The sequence below is a fragment of the Atractosteus spatula genome, chromosome 1, assembly GCF_055471065.1.
Source record: "Atractosteus spatula isolate fAtrSpa1 chromosome 1, fAtrSpa1.hap1, whole genome shotgun sequence".
In the NCBI taxonomy this organism is placed as follows: Eukaryota; Metazoa; Chordata; class Actinopteri; order Semionotiformes; family Lepisosteidae; genus Atractosteus; species Atractosteus spatula.
The window spans coordinates 49,910,258-49,935,190 of record NC_142706.1 but is presented as its reverse complement, the minus strand read 5'-3'; the positions used below and the strand labels follow the sequence as shown (position 1 = coordinate 49,935,190).

At 47.0% G+C, this 24,933-nt stretch overlaps 1 protein-coding gene across 2 annotated transcripts; it reads right to left on the bottom strand.

The window, feature by feature from the left end:
* Window positions 1-3,558: 3,558 nt before the first annotated feature.
* gba2 (glucosidase, beta (bile acid) 2) lies at window positions 3,559-24,616 on the bottom strand. Of its 2 annotated transcripts, XM_088909236.1 has the most exons (17): window positions 23,181-24,616; window positions 20,437-20,528; window positions 20,229-20,344; window positions 19,455-19,673; window positions 15,611-15,850; window positions 15,039-15,141; window positions 13,660-13,813; window positions 12,815-12,940; window positions 12,370-12,554; window positions 11,291-11,395; window positions 11,008-11,115; window positions 9,801-9,952; window positions 9,054-9,160; window positions 8,359-8,501; window positions 7,213-7,328; window positions 6,657-6,848; window positions 3,559-4,864 (listed from the first exon to the last, which is right to left on the bottom strand). In XM_088909236.1, the coding sequence occupies exons 1-17, from the start codon at window positions 23,369-23,371 to the stop codon at window positions 4,511-4,513; spliced, it is 2,703 nt and encodes a 900-aa protein (XP_088765362.1). In that variant the 5' UTR covers window positions 23,372-24,616; the 3' UTR covers window positions 3,559-4,510. The 2 variants fall into 2 exon arrangements, with proteins under 2 accessions (XP_088765362.1, XP_088765371.1); XM_088909245.1 differs by lacking the exon at window positions 12,815-12,940 and having other exon boundaries at window positions 23,181-24,614.
* Between the last annotated feature and the right edge of the window lie 317 nt (window positions 24,617-24,933).

The following is a 24,933-nucleotide window of genomic DNA, read 5'->3' as shown; positions in this document are numbered from 1 at the left end:
TAAAGCGAGTCTGTGTTCGAGTCCATGAGAGACTCGTAACCTTTCACCTCTGGCTTGCCAACACCCATACCACCATGACATCCTGCCACCCTAGGGTGCTCCGACCCACGCAGGCTGGCAGTATGAAGAGCTCATCTGCACTCCAGGTATACAAACCAGATAGCTGGTGTTGAATAAAACAAACTCAGCATTTGGGGTAAAAACATTTTTGGCAGAGAGGGCCTCAGGTTTTGCACCAGTTACAGACAGTGTTTGAATTCATCAGGACCCAATAAAGAGAGAGATCCCATGGGCACCACCTGAGCTACCACAGCTCATTAACCCTTTCCTGGTAAAAGTGCTTATGTGAGAGGGATGGAACAGCAATTGTTCAAGACTGTGAGGTCAATTCTTTTTGGGATCAGCCTTTTAAAAGTCACCTCTAAGCCATGTATCGGTATTTTTTTTTAACTTTAAAAACAGCTTGGAGAGTGCTCGTAATTGAGTACTGGATGGCTAAGACAGGCCTTTGAGACAGCTTTTATACAGGGACACATGCCACATTAAAAACTAACATTACTACATAATTATTATCAGAGTGGTTACTGTCTGCTCTGTAGTTTCCCATCACACCAAAATTTCAAAAATCAGGAATGTTTCTTCCCATAAACCTTTTTAAAAAGCTTTCCTGGAAATTAAGAGCGGAGTTGTTGTAAATTCTACGCAGTGACTCCATCTGCCCACGTGTCATCAGCTTCTCTGAGGCTCTGAATGAGGGCTGGCCTCTGAGTGGACTGCTTCATTAATGACAGCCATTCACAAATTATAACACCACAGTTACCAGCAGTAATAAGAGGCACATTTCCCAGAAGGAGGCATAAATACTATAGATGAGCCCTATTATCACACAGAGGCAGAGCAGAGCATTTCCTCAGCCACATTTCAGCTCATTAGGGGAGTTAACCCCCAGCCTGCTGGGCTAGTCTCGCTTGGACCTCAGTGTCTGGAGTTAATAAATGCAAAAGAACTGTTGAGAAGCAAAAAACAAGGAATCTGAAGCGTAAAGAAGAGAAAATAACAATCAGTCACACAGCACAGAAATCAGGCATACAGTTCCAACAACCACAACGTGGGATATACTGAAGAACAAAGACACCCAGGTAAATTTCCAAGCAGACAAGACCACCATCTCGAGAATGCAAGAATATCATCTCGACCAAACATTATTGGAGATTTCAAGGTAAACCTTAAATTAAGTTTTATCACCAATCACCTCTGGAGTGCAGGAGTAAGAGTAAAAAAATATACAACTTGCAGAACACAGAGACATCAGAATTACAAAGATTAGAGATTAAAAAAAAGAACAGAAAAGTCTGATTAGAGTTTGCTTGTAAATACAAAGACGAGGTAAGAGAGTTTAGGAACAAGGTTTTCTGGAAGAAAGGGACTGCAGATGCTCCTAAGATCATCACCTCATCTGTGAAGCCTGGTGGAGGTAATGTCATGCACAGCTCAGATTTACATGCAACTAAGCAAGGATTTTACAAACTGAAGAAAACATTGAAGTTGGTTAGGCAAGACAGTGTGGCTGCAGCAAAACTTTGGCGAAGCATGTTGATGATCACAAAGTTGTGTGAGCTCAGCTCAGTGGATGGCAGACATCATTCAGTTAAAGGCTCAAAGAAATAAGAAACCAATTGTTTCTACACACTGAAATCTAAATGAATGTGTACCAATAGTCACTTGAAATCATGGGTTGAACACAAAGCATGTTTTTGTTCTATTATGATCAGATGAATGCATGGAAAGCTTCAAAATAAAATGCATACTCATCTAATGATTATAAATGCAAATGACTTGACAGTAAACATGTATAGCAGTTTAGAGTTTGCTGTCCCAGTGTATCCTCATGCTGTTAACATACAACAGCCCTGTACCACTCCAGAAGGGACGGAGAAGATGAGCACTATACTTTCCTTGTGAAACATGCACTGTACAGGACCATCCTCCACTTTTCACACGAAGTCATACAAAGCTGCTATTAGCATCACTAGCAGAAGTGACTGGCTCTGACTGCCATTAGTGGTCAGGGCTTTGGAGTTGTATCTGGAAGATTGTGTTCAAATCCCATTTGGAGCATTGCTGCTCTACTCTGGAGCAGGATACTTCATGGCAGGTATATTCCCAGCTGTGAAAATGGGTGCAAAAGTCAATTGCACTGATGTGATGGTGCAATGGGTAAAGAGGTGGTCAAATAAATATATGATAAGTCAAAACGGTCACTGCACAGTATTGTGAGGGATTGCAAGGCTAACTCATGTCACTAGTCAGCTATAATAGTGCTATAGAAACGCAGCATTACCCCATCTACAAACCACAAACATCTGGACGATCAGGCTTGACCACACTGTCCGTTCTCTTTCAGATTCTTGATAGTTTCAGATTTGAGAATTGATATCCAACTGATTATCTCAGGGCTAACTGTGGCGCTGAGCCTTGAATCAGGAGGTCGAGTCAACGAGAGGCCGAGGCCCCAGGAGGTCGGGGAGGCTGCGAGTCTGAGCGAGGGCGAGGCCCCAGGAGGTCAGGGAGGCTGCGAGACGGCAAGAGGCCGAGGCTCCAGGAGGTCGGGGAGGCTGCGAGTCTGAGCGAGGGCGAGGCCCCAGGAGGTCGGGGAGGCTGCGAGTCTGAGCGAGGGCGAGGCCCCAGGAGGTCGGGGAGGCTGCGAGACGGCAAGAGGCCGAGGCTCCAGGAGGTCGGGGAGGTCGGGGAGGCTGCGAGTCTGAGCGAGGGCGAGGCCCCAGGAGGTCGGGGATGCTGCGAGTCTGAGCGAGGGCGAGGCCCCAGGAGGTCGGGGAGGCTGCGAGACGGCAAGAGGCCGAGGCCCCAGGAGGTCGGGGAGGCTGCGAGACGGCAAGAGGCCGAGGCCCCAGGAGGTCGGGGAGGCTGCGAGACGGCAAGAGGCCGAGGCCCCAGGAGGTCGGGGAGGCTGCGAGTGGGAGAAAAGCCGAGGCCCCAGGAGGTTGGGGGGGCTGCGAGACAGCGAGAGGCCGAGACCCCAGGAGGTCGGGGAGGCTGCAAGACGGCAAGAGGCCGAGGCCCCAGGAGGTCAGGGAGGCTGCGAGTGGGAGAAAAGCCGAGGCCCCAGGAGGTCGGGGAGGCTGCGAGACGGCAAGAGGCCGAGGCCCCAGGAGGTCGGGGAGGCTGCGAGTGGGAGAAAAGCCGAGGCCCCAGGAGGTCGGGGGGGCTGCGAGACAGCGAGAGGCCGAGACCCCAGGAGGTCGGGGAGGCTGCGAGTCGGCGAGAGGCCGAGGCCCCAGGAGGTCAGGGAGGCTGCGAGTCGGCGAGAGGCCGAGGCCCCAGGAGGTTGGGGAGGCTGCGAGTCGGCGAGAGGCCGAGGCCCCAGGAGGTCGGGGAGGCTGCGAGTCGGCGCAAGCGCAAGGCCTCAGGAGACTGAAGAAGGAACGCAGTTGAACATGCTGCTCGCACCAGCAAGGAACTTCATTTAACTTTTTTTTAACTTCAGTGCGACAACTGAAGTGGACAAATTTCCTGAAAACATCTGGCACTGAAACATCATGAAGGTATTCATTCATTTTTATTTGCTTGGAAAGCTCTGGATTGATATACAACACTTCACATATTACCTGCCAGATTATCTAAAAACATAATGTCTACAAACACACACATAAAAAAACTTCAACCACTCCATAACCCACACTGTACAGCAGAACTGGAAACAGCAGAGTTCACCTAAAACTTCAAGTGTTCATTTACAGTCATAAAACCATAGAGAGTACCCAATGTAGCTCATCCACATCGCTGTGAGGGGTTTCCTCAGGGCTGGAGGGGAGATATTAACACAGCCTCACCCTGTGGTGCACAGTGTGTGACTTTATAATCATCCAGGTTCCTGACACTTCCAGTGATCTGAATAAAAACATGCCGTCTTGGAGTCAGTGACTATGGACAAGGTGCACTGGGATTTAGGATTGTGCATCACTCATTCTGCAGCCACACCTGGCTTAGTGCTCACAGGGCTGGTGCCAGCAGTCTCTCTGAGAACAGCAGTCAGGTGATCACTGGGCATGCAGCCTGCTCTTGCACTGTCAGGGGCAGAAGCTGGTTGTGCCTGTGAGACACGGACAGCTACTGACACAGAGCTTGACTCCAGCCCTTGCGCACAGAGTCATCAACCACACCATACACAGGGAGAGCAGAGAGCAAAAGCAGGGAGAGGATGACTGACAAGGAGAGGAGATCTGAAAGGAGCTTGTGAGTGAGCAGAGAGAAGGACAGAAAGAGATCAAGAGAGGTAGACCGATGAGCTCTGTGAGGGAGCAGAGAGGTCGAAAAAAGATCAGCAGAGGTAGACTGATGAGCCCTGTGAGGGAGCAGAGAGGACAAAGAGATCAGGAGAGGTGGACTGATGAGCTCTGAGAAGTAATGCTGGCAGAGGTAGAGAGACAGAGGGCCATGGGGGTGTCCAGATATGTCACTGTGCCATACTGTGGCTCTACCCCTTGCTGGTTCATGGGTCCTGCTCACTGGCCCTCTGACACTGGACAACTTGTGCTGTGTCAATAACAGTCTCAGGAGAGAAAGCTTGTGTGCGTGGGACAGCCTGTATGGCCTCGCTCTCTGTCCTGGCTGCAGGCTCTGCAGCGTCCTGGCCAGCTGCCTGGCTCTCAGAGTCCCTGGGCTGGCCCGCTCTCTGGTCCAGGGCCAGCTGCATGGCCCAGATGCTGAGAGGCCGCATGTAGGCAAGCGAGCGGAAGATGCCCTTCTCACAGTAGGCCTCTGGCGTCTGAAACGCCATGCCCAGGCGCTCCCACACTGTGCGGTAACATCCCTCTGCTGTCTTCAGCCCCTCCTCCAACATCCCCTGAGACAGAGGAACAGGGAAGAGGGAGTCAGGAGACTATTACACACCCTAGCCACCATGAACAGAACAGATAGCCTAAAGAACACGAACCTTTGCACCCACAGGGAAAAAACAAAAGATAAATGTGAAAGCAAAATGTTTTTACAAATATCCTTAAACTATTAAGACATTTCAAAATGGATAATGTACAGAAATGCAGTGAAGGACACTTTCACATATATGTAAACCTCTGTGAATCTGTAATCAAAGACCCGGATATTTTAGAGACTATCCGGCTATCCTATGATGTGATGTGATTTCCACCTTTAGTTGTGCATCATCCCCCTCTAGTGGTGCAAATAATAATACAAACTCTGCAAAAGCTCTGTGAAGTTGGCTCTCTTATAAACAGCACAAATGATTAAACCCACCGCGTTACAGCGCCTTATTTCTTTGACATCTTTGACATCACTCAGCCCCCCTACACAAAGAAGAATCGAACCCGTCTCATTTGTTTGAGCTGCCTTTGGAATACAATCCTGGCGTTCTGTATGTGGAGTTTGCATGTTCTCCCCATGTACACGTGTGTGGTTTTCCTCCATGTTTTCCTGTCTCCTCCCACAGTCCAAAAAATCATACTGGTAGGTTCACTGGCTTCTGGGAAAATGGGCCCTGGTGTGAGTGTGTGCATGTCTGTGTATGTCAGAAGAGTTGAATCTTTAAATACTTTGAAAAGCCTATTAACGATGATGCCTATTTATTTAAAAAGGACTCTTGAGAAACATTCTTCTGCTGCTTCTTCAGTTTTACAAAATACTGACACAGCTACAAAGTATTATGACATGGCAGCTAAACCCTTGATAAAGAAAATGCAACTGTTTATGTTTTTGCTTTTTAAGGCAGACACTCTTGTGATTACAGTACGATATTGGACACACATTTAATTTTACTGTTCACACAAACACACAGAAAATACAAGTATTAAATGCAAAATCTCCACCCTGCCCCCAAGACAAACAGAAAAACAAAACTTCAAACACAGGAAACTTATACTCACAGGAAGTTATTCAGTGCCTGAACTGCCCAGACTGTGCTACTTCTGGTCAAGTTCACTGTACATAGTGACCCGAAAATTATGGTGCTGTATCTCGGAAACAAAAGCAGCTCAGAAGTTGCTTTCAATAGGACAAATGCAGCACTAACGATTCTGCCCGGTTCAGTTCTCCTGTGCTGTTGTAGAGGGGCTGAGTGACGATACACCACAAAACAGAACAAGCTCTATCTCAGGAAGGAAAGCAGCACAAACGCTACTTTCAACAGCACAAACCGGCACAAAGGCAGCAGTAACGATTCACACCAGTTTGGTTCACCTGCGGTTGTAGGGACATAGAGTGATGTCACATCCCACAAAAAATAAGGTACTAAGAAAATAAAAGCAGTACAAACTCTCCTTTCAATGGCACACACCAGCACAAATAAAGCACTAAGGAATGTGATGGGTTTAATCATTCGTGCTGTTTGGAAGGCGGCCATCTTCACAGCTCTTTGCAATGTGCACAAGTGCCTAAGACTAACCAGTCATTCCTGCACTTTTCGCATTGTGCACCAGCACCTTCAAATCTGTCACCCTCACAGCAGCAGCATTTTAATAGATGGGCAAACTTATCAAATGCTCTCTTCTGAGAAACCTTTCAGCCTGCTGATAAGCACGCGATCAGTGCTGTGCTTGTAGTCCGACTCGATCTCTAGCCCAGCCCTCTAGCTGTGTCAGTTCTCTTATTTCTCACAGGGAGTCATTTGCCGGCCTTCTTACCTCATGGATCATGGTAGCCGCCAGCCCGTAGACTACGCCCACCCACACCTCGTCCGACTGGACACTGGAGCTGTCTGGCACGCCCTCTGGGCGCATCCCATTGACGGCTCCCATCTGCCCCCCGGCGAACTGCATCACGTTCAGCTTATAGATGGTCTTCAAAGCCCGGCGCACCTTCTCCACGGGAAACGCCTGGACATGCAGGGAGAACAAACCTGAGCTCACACAAAAAAACTGAGCAATCACGAGGAAAGAAGGAGGAAGGAAGGTGAGAGGGTTGGGCTTGTTTGATATCCATTTATTAATGTCAATCTCATTTACTTTACATTCTTGAATGGCATGCCAGTGGTTCACTGTATTTGTTCTGGCAGCCTTTCAGGTGCTCAGGCATCACTGGATCAACTGCCCTGGACCAAGAGGCCCCCAACCCAGAGGCCCTGGAGGAGTAAGAGGGTCGGCGATGGAGAGGGAAAGGTGGCACAGCGCCGGAGGAATGAGACTTGCAAAGCCAGGGAAGAACATGCCAGGGGTGAGGCATCGCGAGGGACTGACTGACCTGGAACTCATCTTCACCCAGTCCAGATGCCCGCAGGAACCACTGTCCTGCGCACTGATCTGACATCACGCTGTTGGAGAACACCCGGCCACCGCTGTCATAGTTATAGTACTGACCTACAGGGTGAGAAACAGGGAAAGAGTGTCATCCTGGCAACTAATCTATTCCTAGCCTGTCCCCTCCCTGATACTGCCCCACTGCTCAGTCTGCTCCACCTTCCTCCTAACCAGACCTAACTAACCCAGTAAGAACCACACTAGAAACTCACAACCCTAACTCAGGAACCAGCACACTAGCCAACTAGTCACCCAAACTTATCTGGTGACCACAAAACTAGCCAGAGTGTCCGAACAAACTCACTAACCACAACACTAAAAACTAGCCACCCTAACTAACAAGTGACCACCACACAAGTCACTAACCAGCTAGTCACAAAAGCTAACTCACTAACCATCACACTAGTCACTCACACTGACCTAGTAACCACACAACCGCACTTCCTGTACATATTGCATACACCACACATAGCAGCTCTACTCATATTAAGTTTTATTCCGTTTCTACTACATCTATTATTATGTAACCTTATTTTCATAACCTCAATTTTGTGATTTTTGTGTTTTTGTGATTCTTGTGATTCTTGTGATTCTTGTGATTTTTGTGATTTTTGTGAGCTCGCAGAAAAGACATTTCATTGCCAGCAACTACTGTTGCACGCTGTATTGTTGTGCATTTGATAAATAAACTTTGATTTGATTTGAAAGCTGAATGTAGTAGCACCAGTATAACTGTGTATAAGAATGCTCTTGTATAGATGTCTCTTGAGCTTCCCTGAGGTCTTTCTGTTGGTCTATATATTGCACAGTCCGCACTGCCGTTTTAAGTTTCAGTCTTACTGTTGTCCGTAGCAAGATGGCCTAAGTAGCTAATGTAACTCTGTCACCTTCAGGTGTAAGTCCCAAGGAGGAGGTCTGAGATTGGACTGATCAAGTAGCCTCAGAGCATCTTCAGAATTGCACCCACTTAACTACCTACTTGGCCACTCCCTAACCAAAAAGCCTCCTATTCATTTATCAGCCAAAGTGGCTAATTACACTTATTTACAATTACCCCAAATACCCACCCCTGTCCTCACTGCCCCCTTACCATTCCACAGCAGTCTGTCAAAGGCGGAGCTGCCCCTGTCCAGCAGGTCTCTGTAGCGATTGTACACCGGCTCATTGTCCAGCAGCCTGGCCATCTTATACATCACACACACTGATGCCAGCCACAGGCCCCCACAGTACGCACTGCAAGAAAGAAAGAGTTAATACACCACACTACAGCCCCCGCAGTACACACAGAAAGAGCTTTAACACACTACCACCCCCACAGTACAAACAGAGAGAGCTTTAACACACTACTGCCCCCGCTGTACACACAGAGAGAGCTCTAACACACTACTGCCACCCCAGTACACACAGAGAGAGCTTTAACAAATTTTACTACTCTAGTGTCCCCACAGTACTCACAGAGAGACCGAATGCTTTCTTTTAACAAATCTTGAGCATCACAGAATCACAGAGCCTGTCTCATAATATTTTTTATGTGATATCCATAAATAATTTGTTTTTTTATAAATGTTCTGTTAATTGTTTCTGCTTACTCAAAACTGTAATTCAATGGTCATGCCAAAAAGCTCTAGAGTCCCCAGAGCTAACTCACCCCTGTCCTCCTCACCTGGGTCCCCCAGTTAAACCCTGCACAGCCCCCAGAATACCTCACGCCCTGTCCTCTTCACCTGGGTCCCCCAGTTAAACACTGCATAGCCCCCAGAATACCTCATGCCCTGTCCGTCTCACCTGGGTCCAGTTGCAGTCCAGCCATCGTAAGTCTGGTCAGCGTAGCCCGAGTTTTCGATGAGACCGTCAGAATCCTTGTCAAAGCGCATCATTGACTCCATCACAGCCTGAGTAAGTTAATTAGCAAAATAAAATACCACATCATGAAAGATACAGCATACAGACACTATATACTGATCTCCGATGGGGGAGAAATACCACATCATGAGAGATACAGCACACAGACACAGTACACTGATCTCAGACAGGGCTGAAACACCACATCATGAGAGATACAACACGGACACTGAGCTTAGACTGGGCAAAATATCACATCAGAAACAATACGGCACAGATGAACCACACACTGAGCTCAGACAGGGCCCAAATACCACAGCAGCAATGGTAAAGCACAGAGACAGGAGCTCTGCCATGTCTCCCAGCTCACAGAAGTATTGAGTCACCATTTCTGCCATTTTTTGTTGTGCTGATTTGACCCTGACACTTCCATCCTCACTGCTATTAGATGGAAAAAGCTTGTTAGATAGCTAAGATAGCCTTTTCAACAAGCTATCTGTGCACGATACCTCTGTCTTTTAAAGTATCTTGTGGAGGTGGCAGGGTCAGGTGAGGGGGCGTTAGTTACTGCTGCATTCCCACCATTGCTAGTTTACTCTCATTTACTTTTACTCTCTCCACCTTGACGTGACTTTACTGGCAGTGAAAGAGCGATGTGGGGGGCTGAGGCGACCAGCGAGCAGAGCTGACCTGGCAGATGGGCCACATGTCCTGCAGGTACTGCTGGTCCTGAGTAAGATGGAAGTCTCTGTAGACGTGGAGCACAAACTTCAGGTTGAGGTCTTTCCAGTCCGCTGTGTCGTGGATCAGATAGGCATTGACCCGCTGCCAGGGCTCATCATCTGAGGAGCAACCAAGACAGCTACATTAACACAGGTGCGTGCTGCCTCCAACGAAACACTCCCCAGAGACAACTACAAATTGAAACTGAAAACACAAACTCAAGATGTAATTAGAAAGGAAACCAAACAAGACGGTGAAGTAAGAGAAGTCAAGATGGAGCAGCGCTGTTCTTGCATCCTGTTTCAAATACACAAGAGAAGACACACTTTTCAAATTCCTCCAGAGAGATGGTTCAGTGTTGAAACTTTTTTGACTCTAACTGGCAAACCTGGTGGGAGTAGAAAAGCAGACAGCTGTACAATTGGGTAGATACTACATGAGCACCAGTCAGCACCATCACCATGGAACTGGCCTGCACTGGCTTGCAGGAACTACAGTTTACTGAAAAAGTCCACATGGTTCTCAAATGGTATAAAGGGGAAGTATTTGTAATATTAATTTTAAACCGTAACAAAATAAAGGTCACAGATTAGAAGATGCGAGTTCAATTTCAAGCACATCTTGCAGCTCTGGTTATTCCACTTGTTTCTTGAAAGGATTCTAGGATGTCAGCTTCAACACACTGTGTGAATGAGAACACTAAGGCATCCAAAAAAAACCCTCACTTCATTTCATAAGCCACATCCTCCAGATCAATTTTCTATCTTTGTATTTAAGATATACAACTGTAGTATTTCTGCATGTTCCTACATTAAATATCATGTCTGCACAAGCCCAGATGATGGATTTATTTTATCTCTGCCACCCTCCTTTTCAAAAGATTCCACAAGTGTGCTTATTAAATTAGAATTAAGATCAGTTCTGGAAGAATAGAAGATCTTGATATTCAAAACTAAAGAGGTGTTTCTTCAGCTCACATTTAGAAGGGGAGGTTGAAATGTTAGATATCAATCATGTAAATGGTTGATAAAGTGGTGGTCATGAAAGTGGTGACCACTGCTGGAGACAGAGAGGTCCAAGAACATTTGTGGAGACCAAGACAGGCAAAGAGAAGGAGTCAGAGACAGAGACTAAAAGTGGTGAGGGAGCAACAGAGGGACAGGGTCACCCTGACCTGGGTCTCCAATATCATGTGGGACGACATTCCTGGTCTTGGCAGGAGAGACAAGTCCGCTCATCAGGTGCAGCCTCTGAGTGCTGTCCTCCTGAACCACCCAGCCCGCTGGAGACAGGGAGAGATGGAAACAAACTCACTACACAACTCACTGACACACAACACATGGATACACAACAGCCTCCACACCGAGTACTGTCCCTCACCAGCCACTATCTCCACACAACTGTACACAACAAACACCCTCCCGAGCACTCTGTGAGCCTGCTTGGCCCAGACTCACCCATGTCGTACTGCAGACTGAGGGCCAGTTTGGGCCACAGCATGATGAGTGCGAAGGAAGCGTAGAAGTGAACATCATATGTGTTGTACATCCGGTACTCCTGACCTGCACAGCACAGCAAACACATGGTCTGCTCAGCACAGAACACACTGTACACAACGACACACAGACTACTCGTTACCTGCTCCTGCAAGAGATGTGAGCTGTGTAGTTCTTTACAGTGCCCTACTGAATGCCTGAAATAGCCTAGAGCCTGAAGAGAAAGTATTTAAGTCTATCTTAATGAAGGATATTGGTTCTGCTGCAGAAGAGGAGGAATTCTGCCCTCCCTGACTGGAACCATTTAACACTGGATTAATGTACACATATAATACACATTCTGCCCTTTTAAAACTACCATAGCCACCTGGAAATAAAGGCCGAGTTCATAAAGGATCTAAAGGCTTCTCCCTTTAAACAGATGCTCACTAACAGGCAGAGTTTTATCCCCAGTGTTTTTTCAGGTTGTGCCCTTGGAGGAGGGGAGTTCCTGGGGTATTTTCAGAGGAAGAGGGGGCAGAAAACGAAAGCGCAGATACACATGACCCTCCTGTACTGAAGCCCCACACTTACAGGCCTTACAGACACACTCCAACCATTTACTGACAGCATAACAAATCTCTGCTAGGTCCGTCCCGACCCACCCTTTCTGAAAAAGGTAAATCATCATATACTGTATGAACTCAGATTAGCTTTCTGAAAAAAAAAATATTTTTTATATTTTTATTTATTAGAATGTTATTTTAATTATGCTGTCGTCTCATTACATGAAAACGAATGGTGACTCAGTTTAGTTGAGAATGTGGGGTGGTATAATAGATCATTTGACAGGCAGCCCCAGTGTCTCTGGAACAGTGTCGGAAGACAGCAGGCAGCCCCCCCGGTGACAGATTCTGCTTGAGAATCCCTTAGGGTGACACAGAAGCCAAGACGCCACACAAACAGAACCATCGACCCCAAGGGGTTAGTGGAGATTTTCACAGGTTCCTGAAAGTATGATTGCAAGAGCTGTAACACAACACATGGTTTGCTGGCCTCACCCTCCAGGTAGGCGAAGCGCCCGTACTCTTGGATGATGTTCGGCTGTGCAGGCAGCCCCCCCTCTTCGCTGCGCAGCCCCCCGCTAATGTCACAGTCTGGGCGCAGCTCCACCCACACTGTGCCCCCATCAGCCAAGAAGTACAGCTCATTGAACAGAGCGGACTTATACCAGCTGGGCAGGGACCTGGAGAGTGCAGGACACAGAGAGAGGTGTACTTAGACAAGCATGGGCCTGTGTGTGAATTGCAAACTCAAATCGAGGGAAAAGACATGGAGAGCCGATGAGAAAAAAACCTTTTTTTGGGTTAGATGGGTCAACATAGACCTGTTCAGTTTGGCTAATCCAATCTAAACCTTGCCATTCAATCTCCCAGTTTAATCTTGCCTAATGACAGAAAGCAGCCCAGTCTTGCTCAAAATGTCCAGTTCAGTAATCTGTGGTACCTGTCCTGTAGGATGGGTCTCTGCCAGTCCTCAATGCGCCTCTCCCAGTCTCGGTACCGGGTCAGAGCATATAGGCTGAGTGCCGGTGCTGCGTCTCCACTACCGCCAAAAAAACGTGTGTACCGCCTGGAATGCAGAACATTACAGGCTAAGACACCCACTGTCACCGGCTACAAGCCCATGTAAGAACAAAACTGCATCACAGTCAAGTAGGCACATCAGAGATCACCCGTTTACTTTAAAATGAGCTGTTCCGCTGTCTCATTTCTGCCTCTGTACCTGAGGTGATCTCTCCAATTCAAATTTCAAATTTAGAGAGCAGTATTTGCCTGCCCGATGATTTACAGTGTTGCCAAAGCCATAACGATTAGCAAAACATCTACATTTAGAACAATAGCATCATTTGACAGGCTCACTCTTAGACTGTGACTGGAGATCACATACTGGACTGCCAGTTCTATTTAGTTTCTTCAACTCAGTATGGGATTGGAAGCTGTTTGGATTCCGGCAAGTGTGGGTATTCTGGGATTTTGTTTATTCTGAGATTCCATAGTTCCATTTTGTGGGTGTACCAGTGGGTAAGGTAGTGCTGTCTGGCTTGTGTTGTAATTTGTTTCACTTTTGTTTGTGCTGTTTCAGCTGTGCTGTCCCAAAATTGGTTGACGGCAGTAAAGTTTTAAGTGGAGCCAATATTTTAATTATTTTCTGCATAATGATTAGCAGCACATACCAGAGTTGGACTCGGGCAGAGGCCTAGTCTCAACCCACACTTCTGAGCAAAAAACGATTAAAGGTATCAGCAAAAAATTTTGAATTTGCTATCAAATCTATGCTTCTCTCTGTACCTGAGGTGCTCTCTCTCTCCAGCGCCGAAGGTCACCTTGGGCATGTCCCAGGCAAGACTGAACTCCAGGCTGTTTTGCCCCATTGCAGCCACCGTACACCGAGCCGCTAGAGCTGCCGCCACCTTTTCTCCTTTCTGAGTGGGAGGACTAGGGCCTGAGAGGTGCAGAGACATGGAAAGCAAGAGAAAAGTTGTCAAGACAGATTTGGACAGAATGTAGTAAAGAACTACAGTGTAAGTACAGCCTGGGTACCAAGACACTGTGCAGACCATCCACAGAAATGCCAAGACACTTTTCTTTCTGACCTCATTAATCAAAATGCTCTACACTGTAGTACCTGTTGCTCCACAATGTCACCGATTTCTAACATACAGCAGCTTTACAATTATCATGTCGATTTAATTTTTCCAGTTGGAGAGATCGCTGGTGAAAGTAATGGCATAACAAAGTGGTCTGACAGCAATAAACATCTAGGAGCTCCTATTCAAGGAGACTCCTCAGAGACTCCCATTTCCCCATTTAGACATTTCCTCTAGCCATTGTCGCATCATGCAAAGCGCTATTTGAAGTTTAACGTCTAGTGTGTGACCTCATCACACATGACCAATCCTTCCTTAGATGAAGCAAACTACTAATGAAGCATCACTTTCGTACCTCTGATAAATTTATCATGTTTCTGTGTATTATTGGATTCTGACTGCTAACCATAAGCTTAACACCAGCTGTGAGAGGATCTAGGGGGTACTTGCTTACTGTGATGTATTGCTCGAATGTTCTCAGGTGTGCAGTCTGACAGGCTCAGAACTCACAAGCTACTGACACCTGCCCCACTCTGCCTCCTGAGACCTGTATAGAAGCACTGAGCTGTCTGTAAGTGTTACGACCCCAAGTGTCTAGGGGTAAACACTGGGGCAAGGTAATGGCAAAACAAGGATGAACACACAAACAAACGAAAGTACAAAGAAACTAACAAAAAAAACAACAAAACAACAAAGCCGAAGCTATACGAAAATACACACACACAAAGCAAAACAAACCAACAAACGAAGCCGAAGCAATAACAAGAAGCGAAGCGAATCGATAACCAAAACCAAACGGGACCGAAGTCAAATGAAAGGCCTCTCCTTGCTGAAAACCTCCATGTTATATGCTGAATAAGATGTGTTCTGATTGGCTGAGAGCTAATTGATGATGACGTCATACTGAAGGTGTGGTGTAATGGTGGGCCAATGGGGAAGGGAGAACAATAAAGGGTCAGCAGTGTGGACATAACAGAAAAAAACACACACAGAACACACACTGGGACGTAACAGCAAGACCCAGCTGGAGCAGAACCAGCAGAAAGACATGTTTTAGAAGGACAGAGGGCAGTGCTGTACCAGCAGGGGAGCCCAGCTGCCCGTCAGTGATGAGGTCACTCCACAGCGCACGGCACGTCCCCTGAGGACTGAAGGACGTCTGGTAGCTGATCTCTCTGCCCGGCTGGGGACAGACAAGGAGAATTAGTTGGAGAATTGGACAGGGAACATTAGTGGATGATAATAACACGGTGAGGCTATGGCACTACTGTGTTGAGCCAAACAATAACAACATAAACCTGGACAGCAACCATACAGGAACTGACTATTAATTTAGAGCAAATAGCAAATGAAATTTAATCTACCATATAGGAAGGGAAGTGTGCAACAGCACTATAATGTAGTTATTATTAATGTCCCAAGTACTTTCAGGGTGATAATGTTGCCATGGTTACTTGCCGTCATAGGCAGTACTGCTACAGTGCCTAAGTCGCCCTGTTGTCATGGCAACTTTCCTGCCCTATTGACCCTGTGGAGAATGACTTTCCCATCATTGCCATGAGAACACACCTTTTCCACCCTTGTTCTGTCCAGGGCTATGGTTTCCCACCCACCCAACAGTGGCTATGGCCACTGCTGTCATGGTCCTCTACCTGCTCTCGTGCTGCGATGGCCAGGGTATAGGGGTTCACAGGGGTGCAGTGGTGAAGCAGGACCCCAGACACAGCCTCCCCATCCTTTTCCAGGTGGAACGGCTCATTCCAGTGGCCCCCTATCTTGTCATCCTTGTGGCCTGTCCCGTTGGTCATGGTGAACATGATGGTGACCTCCAGGGCAAAGTCGTTCCTGTTCTCCACATCCCAAACCAGCACAGCAGCTGGGAGACTTGAGTCCTGAGGGAGAGATTAATGGGAGAATAAACCCACCATCACTGCGAGCACATGGCAGCGCCAGTATCCTACGTCATTTGTTTGCTTTGTCCCATTTCGGATTGCAATTCTGAGCTTTTCAAAAACAAACCTGGTGATATCCAAGAGTGGCATCACTCTCTGTATGTCGCTGGTCATGTTCTCCATAGAGTTGATATTTAGTTCTGTGATAAAATGCTCAGTGACTCAGCAACAAACAAATATATACTGACGGGAAAAAGAAACGCAACATTTTCTGGAATAAGAATACTATAATTATAGATTATGTACTTTCACAAAAAGTTGTCAATTTGTTTTAAGCCCTCTGGCCACCAATACAGCTTGTGTAGTGAGGCATTGCAACTTTCCAATCACACGAAAGCTCATTAGGTGCACTTTTACCCAACGAGGTCCAGGTGGAACAATGCCTGATCAGGTCACCTTTAAAAAGGCCATAATTCAAAGCTTAGGTCACTGCAAGAAAAAAGGCCACACTTAGTCAGTTTTCTGTGCATTTCTGTGAATGACTCGAATGTCACCAGAAGCAAGGGAGAGGGTCATTGGCATGCTGCAGTCAGGCATGTCATGTGTCAGCGCTGCCAGACACCATGGAGTAAGCTGCTCCACTGTGTCCCGACTGTAGAGAAGGTTTCAGCAGACTGGCAGGACAGACGACCGTCCAAGATCTGGTCGCCCTCAAGTAACCACACCAGAGAAGGACCGACGCAACAGACTGGTCCATCTGAGAGATCGTTTCCGTACTGAAACTGCCGGCAGACACAATGCCCGCACCAGTGACAGGATAGTGAGGCTCTATGCTGCTGGCCTTAGAGCAAGGCGACCTTTCAGAGGCCCTCTGCTCACGCCTCCTAGACGTCACACCCGACTGGCTTGGGCCAGACAGAGGCTGTGATGGACTCATCAGCAGTGCCATCAGGTCCTCTTCACGGATGAGTCACTCTTCAGCCTGTTCCACACAAACGGGAGGGCCAGAGTGTGGAGGAGGAGGAGTTGCATTTCTTTTTTCCCCATCAGTATATATACACAGAGAGAAACTAAAGTTCAATAAAGGGGCAGAAAAACAGCAGATAAGGCATTCAACCCATCTTGCTCTTTTGACAGTTTAGCTGAGTGAAAATAAAATGTCATCCAGCTGTTTCTTAATGCCCAAGAGCTTTGACCTCAACCTGACTAGGAGGCCCGTCCCATTTACCCACTACTCCTTGCAGAAAGAGGCATGGATTATTTTCCGTCTTAAATTAATCAGTTTGGGACCCTGTGTCCTTATTTCCCTAATAAGGGTAAAATAGTCCTCTGGGCAGACCCTGTCTGTACCCTTAAAATCTTCTAGTATTTACCTTATATACAAATTTCTTCTCAATCTCTGTTCTCAACTGAAGAGATTTATCTCCCTTAATCTGCATGTACAGTACATTTCTGAGACCAGATATCAGTCTTGCAAATTCTAATTTCTAGTTCCCCCAAGACTTCCCTGATGAGGATAGAGAAAAATTTATGAAAAAAACATCCACATCCCTTTCATGTGTTCACGAAGCTCAGGATCATACATGTGATGTGTATAGTGTGTTCCATCTTCTTCACTTATCAATGTTAAATTTCATTAGACAAGTGTCTGCCCCACCCATCTGCTTTTCTGTATTTCCTTTGCCACCTTTTCCTTGTATGATCAATAAGTTTAACTAGTTTGTCAGCAACATCAGAATCTAAATTGTTGATATAGATCAACAATTTACTGAGGGCAAGAAGAGCAATGGGCCTAAAACAGATCTCTGTGGTACACCACTACTTATATCTACGCAGATAGAAGCTGTCCCTTAAGATGACACACTGTCAGCTTTCAAGCAGTTAACGATCCAGGAGCTATATTACCTTTCCCAGTTAAATTTTTTGAGTAAAATTTGAAAATATTAATTTAAAAAATATTATATAATTTAAAATATAATTCTGGAAATATACTGTGTGGATGGGATCTAGTGCTATTATCAACTCATCTTGCTTCTTCTTCCATGAAGTCTAGCAAAATTAATGAACACTTTCTCTAAATGACTGTTGGCCACGCCCTTAAAGGGGAACTGCAGTCCCGACTACTTATTATGTCTCGGTAACAAAATACATTGACAGTATTGTGAAATTTTAGAAATTCCAAATTAAGTACAAAATCGTGAACTTTGTGAAAGTACTGGATAGTAGCCTTGTTGTCAAAAACCCCTGGTCTCGCCACAGAGGAGAGCAAGAGTTTGTGAGAATTGTGACGTAAAGCAGCCCTTTCTGCTCACTAGTCACTGTAATGACTTATGTAATGGACGAGCGAATAAGTACAGGATGTGCAGCAGACATTTTACTGCATGTTCCAACGTGATCTGCATGCAGAGTTAACAAGTTGTATTTGTCTGAAAATATTTCTATTGGATTAAAAGAGATGAATTCACAAGCCTGCTTATTAACAATGTAATAAGGCTGCTTCACATCACTGGAAATTTTGTTGCCTCAACCTAAATCGCAGAATATGGCGCTGCACAAACCTGGAAATTACCTCTATTTTATTATGTAAATTGGAGGTTTTACAAGTTAAAATTCAAGGTTCAAGATTTCTTTATTTGCTATATACAACAAGTGTATTGGAATGCTTACTCGTTCAGCTGTACCCAGTAACATTTGAGAAAAAAAAACAGGAACAAATGACAAACGGACATGGACAATAAATTCAGACAACAGACATTAGAATACAGCCAAGACAGGACATAGTGCAAACAGTGCAGTACCTTAAAGTGCAGGTGCTAATGTGTGCAGGTGCTAATTAATTTGAGCTGTTTAAGATGCGGACTGCTTGGGGGAAGAAACTGTTTTTGAACCTATTTGTCAATGTTCTGATACTGCGATACCTCCTACCAGAACCCAGGGGTGAAATCAGATCATGGCCAGGGTGAATTGGGTCCCGAAGTATAGCTTGAGCCCGGTTGTGGCAGCGGTTGAGATATATCCGGTCGATGGAGGGTAGCTCGGTCCCAGTGATTTTCTACGCGGACCTCCCAACCCTTTGTATGGCTTTCCTGTCCTGTACCTTGGCTGCACCATAACGCACTGTAATACCACTGGTCAGGACACTCTCAATCGTATTACTGTAAAAATTGGTGAGTGTTGTCTTGCTCATCCCCCACTTCCTTAACTGTCTCAGGAAGTGAAGGTCACTGACCGACACTGTTACTGTGACAGACGCTGTTACCGTGTACATTTTACTTTCATTGTGGTTCAAAATGCACTCATCATTGCCAATTCTTTCTAACCCCAAAACATAAAGATAGGCTTGCAGTTCCCCTTTAAAATGCCAAGTTTTTAGTATTTAGCTCTATAGCTTCTAGAACTTTACCTGTAAGAGATGTAAAACTGATTGGTTGGTAGTTTCCTGGTTCTGTATTGTGCCAACTTTTAGGAATTAGTGCTACAATACAGTTCTCCACTTGGTGGGTACAGCCCCAGTCTAAGCGAGAGGTAAAGCTTCCTAGCTGTCAACAGCCAGAGGACCTCCTCTCATTTGCCATCGCCTGCTTGTGTGACAGAGTGCGGATACCTGGTAGTCGTGTGGTATGACAGGAGACACCTGCCGGCAGGTGAGCGTGACGTTCTGCCCCGGCAGGTCGTAGACAGTCCAGGCACGGGGATACAGGGCGTGGTAGAAGGCGTAGCTGCCACAGTACCCCCAGTTCCAACCCTGCAGCGTGGGGGGGCGCTCTACCGACAGCACCTGCTGGTACACTGTCTGTCCTCCGCGCCGCAAGCACACTGTGAACTGAGATGGAGACAGGATGGAGGACAGTGAGGAACCGCCTGAGACCCTCCCGCCTTCCCCCCCAACGCGCCACAAAAGCAAAAACGGCCCTCCTGAGGGCAGGCCTGTATCCCAATACCCTCATCAAACCACTGTTCAGCTCCTGTTAACGTCAACCCCTGTGCAGATTACAATAAAACAACGAAACAAGAGTCGGTGTGATGCAGCATCCTCACATTACACCCCAAGTATCATTCTTGTTAAGGTCCTCACCTTCTACACTTGATTCTTTATCCTTCCCCTCTGCTTAAGGCCAGCTCCAATGGCAGTAGTACAGAGAGCAGATGACTGCACTATTTTATAAATGGCACTGTCATGGCAACCACTTTATAATCAGACTAAGACACAGCAAAACTACACAGCTGCTAAAATATTGATAAGAGTTGAATAATTGAACATGCCCCCTTTGCTTAGACTCCCTTACTCTGTCTCCAACATGCCTCCCAACATCACCTGGCAGTGAGGGGAGAATGCAGCCTTCCTGAGCCCCTCCACTCCCCACGCTCTCAGACATACCTGGTTAGCAATAACTGTTTTGTAGTGGTACATTCCAGGGTTCAGCTGCCACCTGCAGAACTCCCCCCTCCAACCTCGAGTGATGGTACCTCCTCCAAACCCTCCCATAGGGGCACCTGCAAGACCAAGAACTATGTGCTGAGAAACAAAACATTCATCAAAACTGCACCTCATAACTTTGAACACTGTGATGGAGTAGAGCTCATACCATAGATCTGTCTGAGGGGGAGGGCGTTAAACATGTCAATGAAAGGAGCCTTCTTCTCCACTTGAGTCTTCCTGTACCACCACCTCAGGTACCTGTAGGCAAGCAGAGACTTAACATCATGGCTCCTGTCAGCCTCTGGCCACAGTCAGTCAGTTACAAGCCCTCTGTCTGTGTCAGCATCGTGACTGCAACCACTGTCACACGATCGCCGTCATCTGACCACTTCACATTTCTCCACAGCTCAGAGGTCCATTGCCACTCCCACTCCATGAAAGTTCTCAGCAGACGGCTTTTAATGAAAATGGATAGATGCACTCCAGGTTATAATTTGCAGTCAAATGATCTGCGGTTGCGTTTTGAATCGCACTTCAAAATAATACACAGATATCACGATTCTGGAATACGTGTTTCTGCTTAATAATGCCCTTTGCTGATGATATCTTTAATTCACATTTCAATGTCGGCACCACTTTAGACACCACTGCTTGTGACACATAAAATCATAAAACTTTTAAAATCATTAGGAGATTCCATTCCCTTAGCCTGTCCTAGTATGCCATCCTCCTAGCCTTCCCTTCCCTCAGACTGGAGGGAGTCTAGCTGGCTCTCCTTTACTGTGGCTCTGGAGCAGCACTTCATTGTAAAATGGCGACCAAAATTGAACACAATATTCCAAAGTGAGGTCTAACTATTTTCTTGAATGCTTTTAACATGACTTCTTTGGTATAGTCTAGTGTTTATGTACATACTGTTCGTTATGCACTCAGATGTATATAAACATTTGTTGGCCTTTTTGTTGCATTCCTGCAGTATTTAGTGTGGGGCTGAGTCAATGTAAACTCCTAGATTTTCTTCCCACATTCTTCCTTTCTGCTCCATACCACCCTTCTGATACTGGCATTTCCTCTCCCTGCTCCCCGTGTCTATAGCTTTACATTTAATCCACTTCAAATTTCATTTGCCAGGCCTTGTCCATTCCTGTGTTTTGTCAGTCTCCTGATACGGCTCGCACTGTTGCTAGACTGTTTGCACCTAGTTTCACAGCACCTGTGGATCTGACCTTTACTCCCTTTTTCAGAGTCCAGATGAGGGAAATAGATCGGCAAGAGCAGCATTCTCACGACTAAGCCCTGTGTTACTTCACCGAAGACCTCAGTCTGAGGGAACAGCTATTATTACTACTCCCCTCTATTTTATGTTTTTGAATTATTTTTTTGTATCCATGCGTACTTTGGTTTACATTGCAATCTTGGAACTGTAAGCTCGCAGACAGGGCTTCATGTGGTATCAATCAAAATCTTTCTGAAAGTATACTATATTGTGCCTGACTCCCGAAAGCTGTCTAGTGCACTAGATTCTTGCTAAAGTAACCCGCTAGATTTCTTTAGGTACAACCTACCTCTTATAAACCAATGCCTATTATCTCTTAGAAAACATTTTCATTTCAATACTCTTCTTATCTTATTCCCCCCCATAACTGCAGGAACACTAATGCTTCCTAGACCAGTTTTATTGCCCTAGCTCTGGAACTGCTAATCTCCCTGTCACTCATTAATCCACACTGACAAAACTCCCACACATGTGCTGTGGATGTTGCCCGGACAACCACAGCACTCTGCCCTCTCACACAGCAGACTTGACCTGCAGAAGATGAGGCTGGTTCTGTTTTCAATGGTTCTTCCGAGAAATGCTCTTACACTGAGAGCAAGTTCACAACACAAATACACAGACCACTCTTCACACAGAGCAGAGACACACAGGTGCACACCTGTGCCCAGAACACACACACCTTCACACCCCTCTCTGTACACACAACACACATTTTCACTCTTAACTTCACACACCACCACACAAACACACAACCCACAACCCACAACTTCTCTCTTCAAGGTGCAGCTGCTGTACACGGAGATCTTCCTGAACACACCACTTCTGCACACCACCCACAGGCTGCCTGTTTGTCATTGTCTCAGTCACATAATTTCATTTCTAGAACAAGCCTCTGCTTTAAATTAGCAGAGTATATTTCATCTATCCGCATGTGAGTGAAGCTCGGCAGTCCCACTGTGTGGCAGACCAGGAGCAGAAGTCAGATAGTGTTTCACCAATTACATTTATAACACATATTTCTGTGTCTGGAGATATATGAAATAATAATCAAGTGTCAAAGAGCATATTTAATTGTGCCGCAGGCCTGCAGGCCACTGAACTGAGAGGAATGCAAGTTTTACCGAAAGGTATTTTAACCCGTCTTTCTTGTGGTTCTCTGCATTCAAAGCCTCACTGAGCTTCAGCCACTGGCAAGGCAGCCTGTACCAGAGTCCCCAACACTCCTGCACAAAGGAGTGCCTTGTCAGACCGGAATGCACTAATTTCCTAATCAGTTCATCCTAATCTTTGGGTTGCTGGCCTCACCCTGTGTCTTCAGTCAGGTGACTCTGCCCAGGCCACCCTGGGTCCACACCTCTCCCCCGAACACACCAGGCTGACGGTCGTCAGCTCGTCCACCAGCTCCGGTTCCACAGCACATGTGCTCTCAATTACTCTGTGTAACCAGTTTCTGAAGCAGACCATTTAACACTGTTGCCTGGCAGAGTCAACGGATACATCACTTTTACTCCTGTTGACTGTTCATGCAGATTTAATCAGAATAGCAGCCAGCACCTGTGGAGCAGCAAGGCCCTGGCACCTGCTGTGCAGACAGACGGAGAGAAGAACAGTGACAGACGGACGAGCCCTCTCACCTGACCCCCAGCCCCAGGTGCTCCACTATGTTGGCCAGCGACACGTCTCTCGCCTGGAAGGGCTTCCTCTTCTCCTTGAACTCGTGCGCCAGGCAGATCCGCCAGCCTTCCTCCGGCACCCCGGTCCCCCGGGCCGAGCCCTGGTACCGGCTCATGAGCCCGGCCGTGGAGCCGCTGTCCCCCGCCTCCATCACTGCGGAACGCGCTCGAAACCAGCCGCCGAACAGGCAATGGATACGGCAGTGGGAATTCCCGTAAACCGCAGGCGCTCACTGTGTAAACAACTCTCTGTCCCTCTCTATTCCCACTGTCACACGCCTCTCCCGGGCGAACAGCGACAGAGCCCAGCAGTTTAGCTATACGGGACCGCAGCGCCTTCAGCCACAGGCGTGGTGACACGTCCGTGATGCATAGCAGCTACCGATAACAAGGAAACTAAACTATTACTACAACGAAACCTTGAACCTCGGCTGTACGCGCCGGTTTTATGTAGCGAGGCCTCCGTGTCGATTGTCCTGCTGCATCCAGAGAGAGCGACACACTGCGCACTTCATCACAACCGGTGGCGACTGCGCAAATCCGAATTCATGATCATTGATCATCGATAAAGCCGACAGTGCACTGCCGGACGGCAACAGAGGAGCCCAGCTCACTCCTGCGCCTAACAACTGCTGCTCTAATTAAGAGTCAGCCAGCACTGGTCAGACCTGTTGTCGTTGTGTACAGTGGGCGTGGATCAGGCACACGCCTGCAGCACTAGCACATGCAGTCAGTTCCCGTGTCACTCTCTCCAAGTAAATTGAAATATCATGACATGAAAAGGTCCTGTATTTGCATGGCCGCACTGGGCAGCACCGCCACGGCAATTTCAAGCTCAACACATCATGTGACGCAATGCAACACAGCGTTGTCCATCCTCTCCGCCTCGGTCCCGGCTCGACACTGCGGCGACGGCCGCGGGAGACCCCGCACTGCAGCTCTGGCTGAGCTGTTGTTGTTTCAGCCGCTTCTCTGGCGCCGAGCGCTGTCAGCTCAAAGGCCCGGACGCTGCAGTCTGTGGGTGCCTGTGTCCCTGGCTCTGCGTCCACGGCTGCGTTTCATTACTGTTTAAAATTAAATTCAACTTAGCTTTAATATCCCCAGCCGTATTGCTCAGGCTGAAGACAATGCCCTCTGCGCCAAGCCCTCCGGCAAGCCGTGAGTCTTCCCGCAGGAACAGCTGTCTCTCGGGTCAAGCTAAACTGCAGGGATCGCGGCATTGGCTATCCCAGATAATTGGGGAGGACGTGGAGGAGCATAAAGGCCTGACCCACAGTCTCCGACAGCGCCACACACCGAATTTCATGGTTACTAATCTTAGTAGCGGTAATCGAGTGTGTGTGACCACGTAAACCCGTTCTGTTTAGGATGTCGGTGTTATTAAGCCAGGCTGAACCGGCGGCCACCCCTCAGTCCCGCGGCTCTGTCTGCTCGTCCTACCTGTATGGAAGAGCGCAACTCACCTAGAACGCAGGGGTATTATGTTAACAGTATATTTTATCTCATTTAATTATGTTTTTTATTTATAATTAATTCATCAGTTCATGGAAATTTACCGTCGATTGTGCTTATACTTAAACCGTAACTCTAGTACTTCTTGTGCTCTTAGCACCCCCTGTAACGTGAAGTTGATTTTCACAGCCCATGACGTTAAGATGCCACGGAGCCATGTCTGTTGGCCGACTGGAGAGTTTCCCTGAGAATGGACGCGATC

Excerpts from the sequence above, each read along its gene's own strand:
- gba2 (XM_088909236.1), bottom strand. The coding sequence starts at position 23,371 with ATGGAGGCGGGGGACAGCGGCTCCACGGCCGGGCTCATGAGCCGGTAC. Across the intron at positions 15,851-19,454 it reads TCATACCACACGACTACCAG|GACTCAAGTCTCCCAGCTGC; the intron begins GTATCCGCACTC and ends TCTCTCCCTCAG. Across the intron at positions 13,814-15,038 it reads GCAGCTGGGCTCCCCTGCTG|GCCCTAGTCCTCCCACTCAG; the intron begins GTACAGCACTGC and ends TGCACCTCTCAG.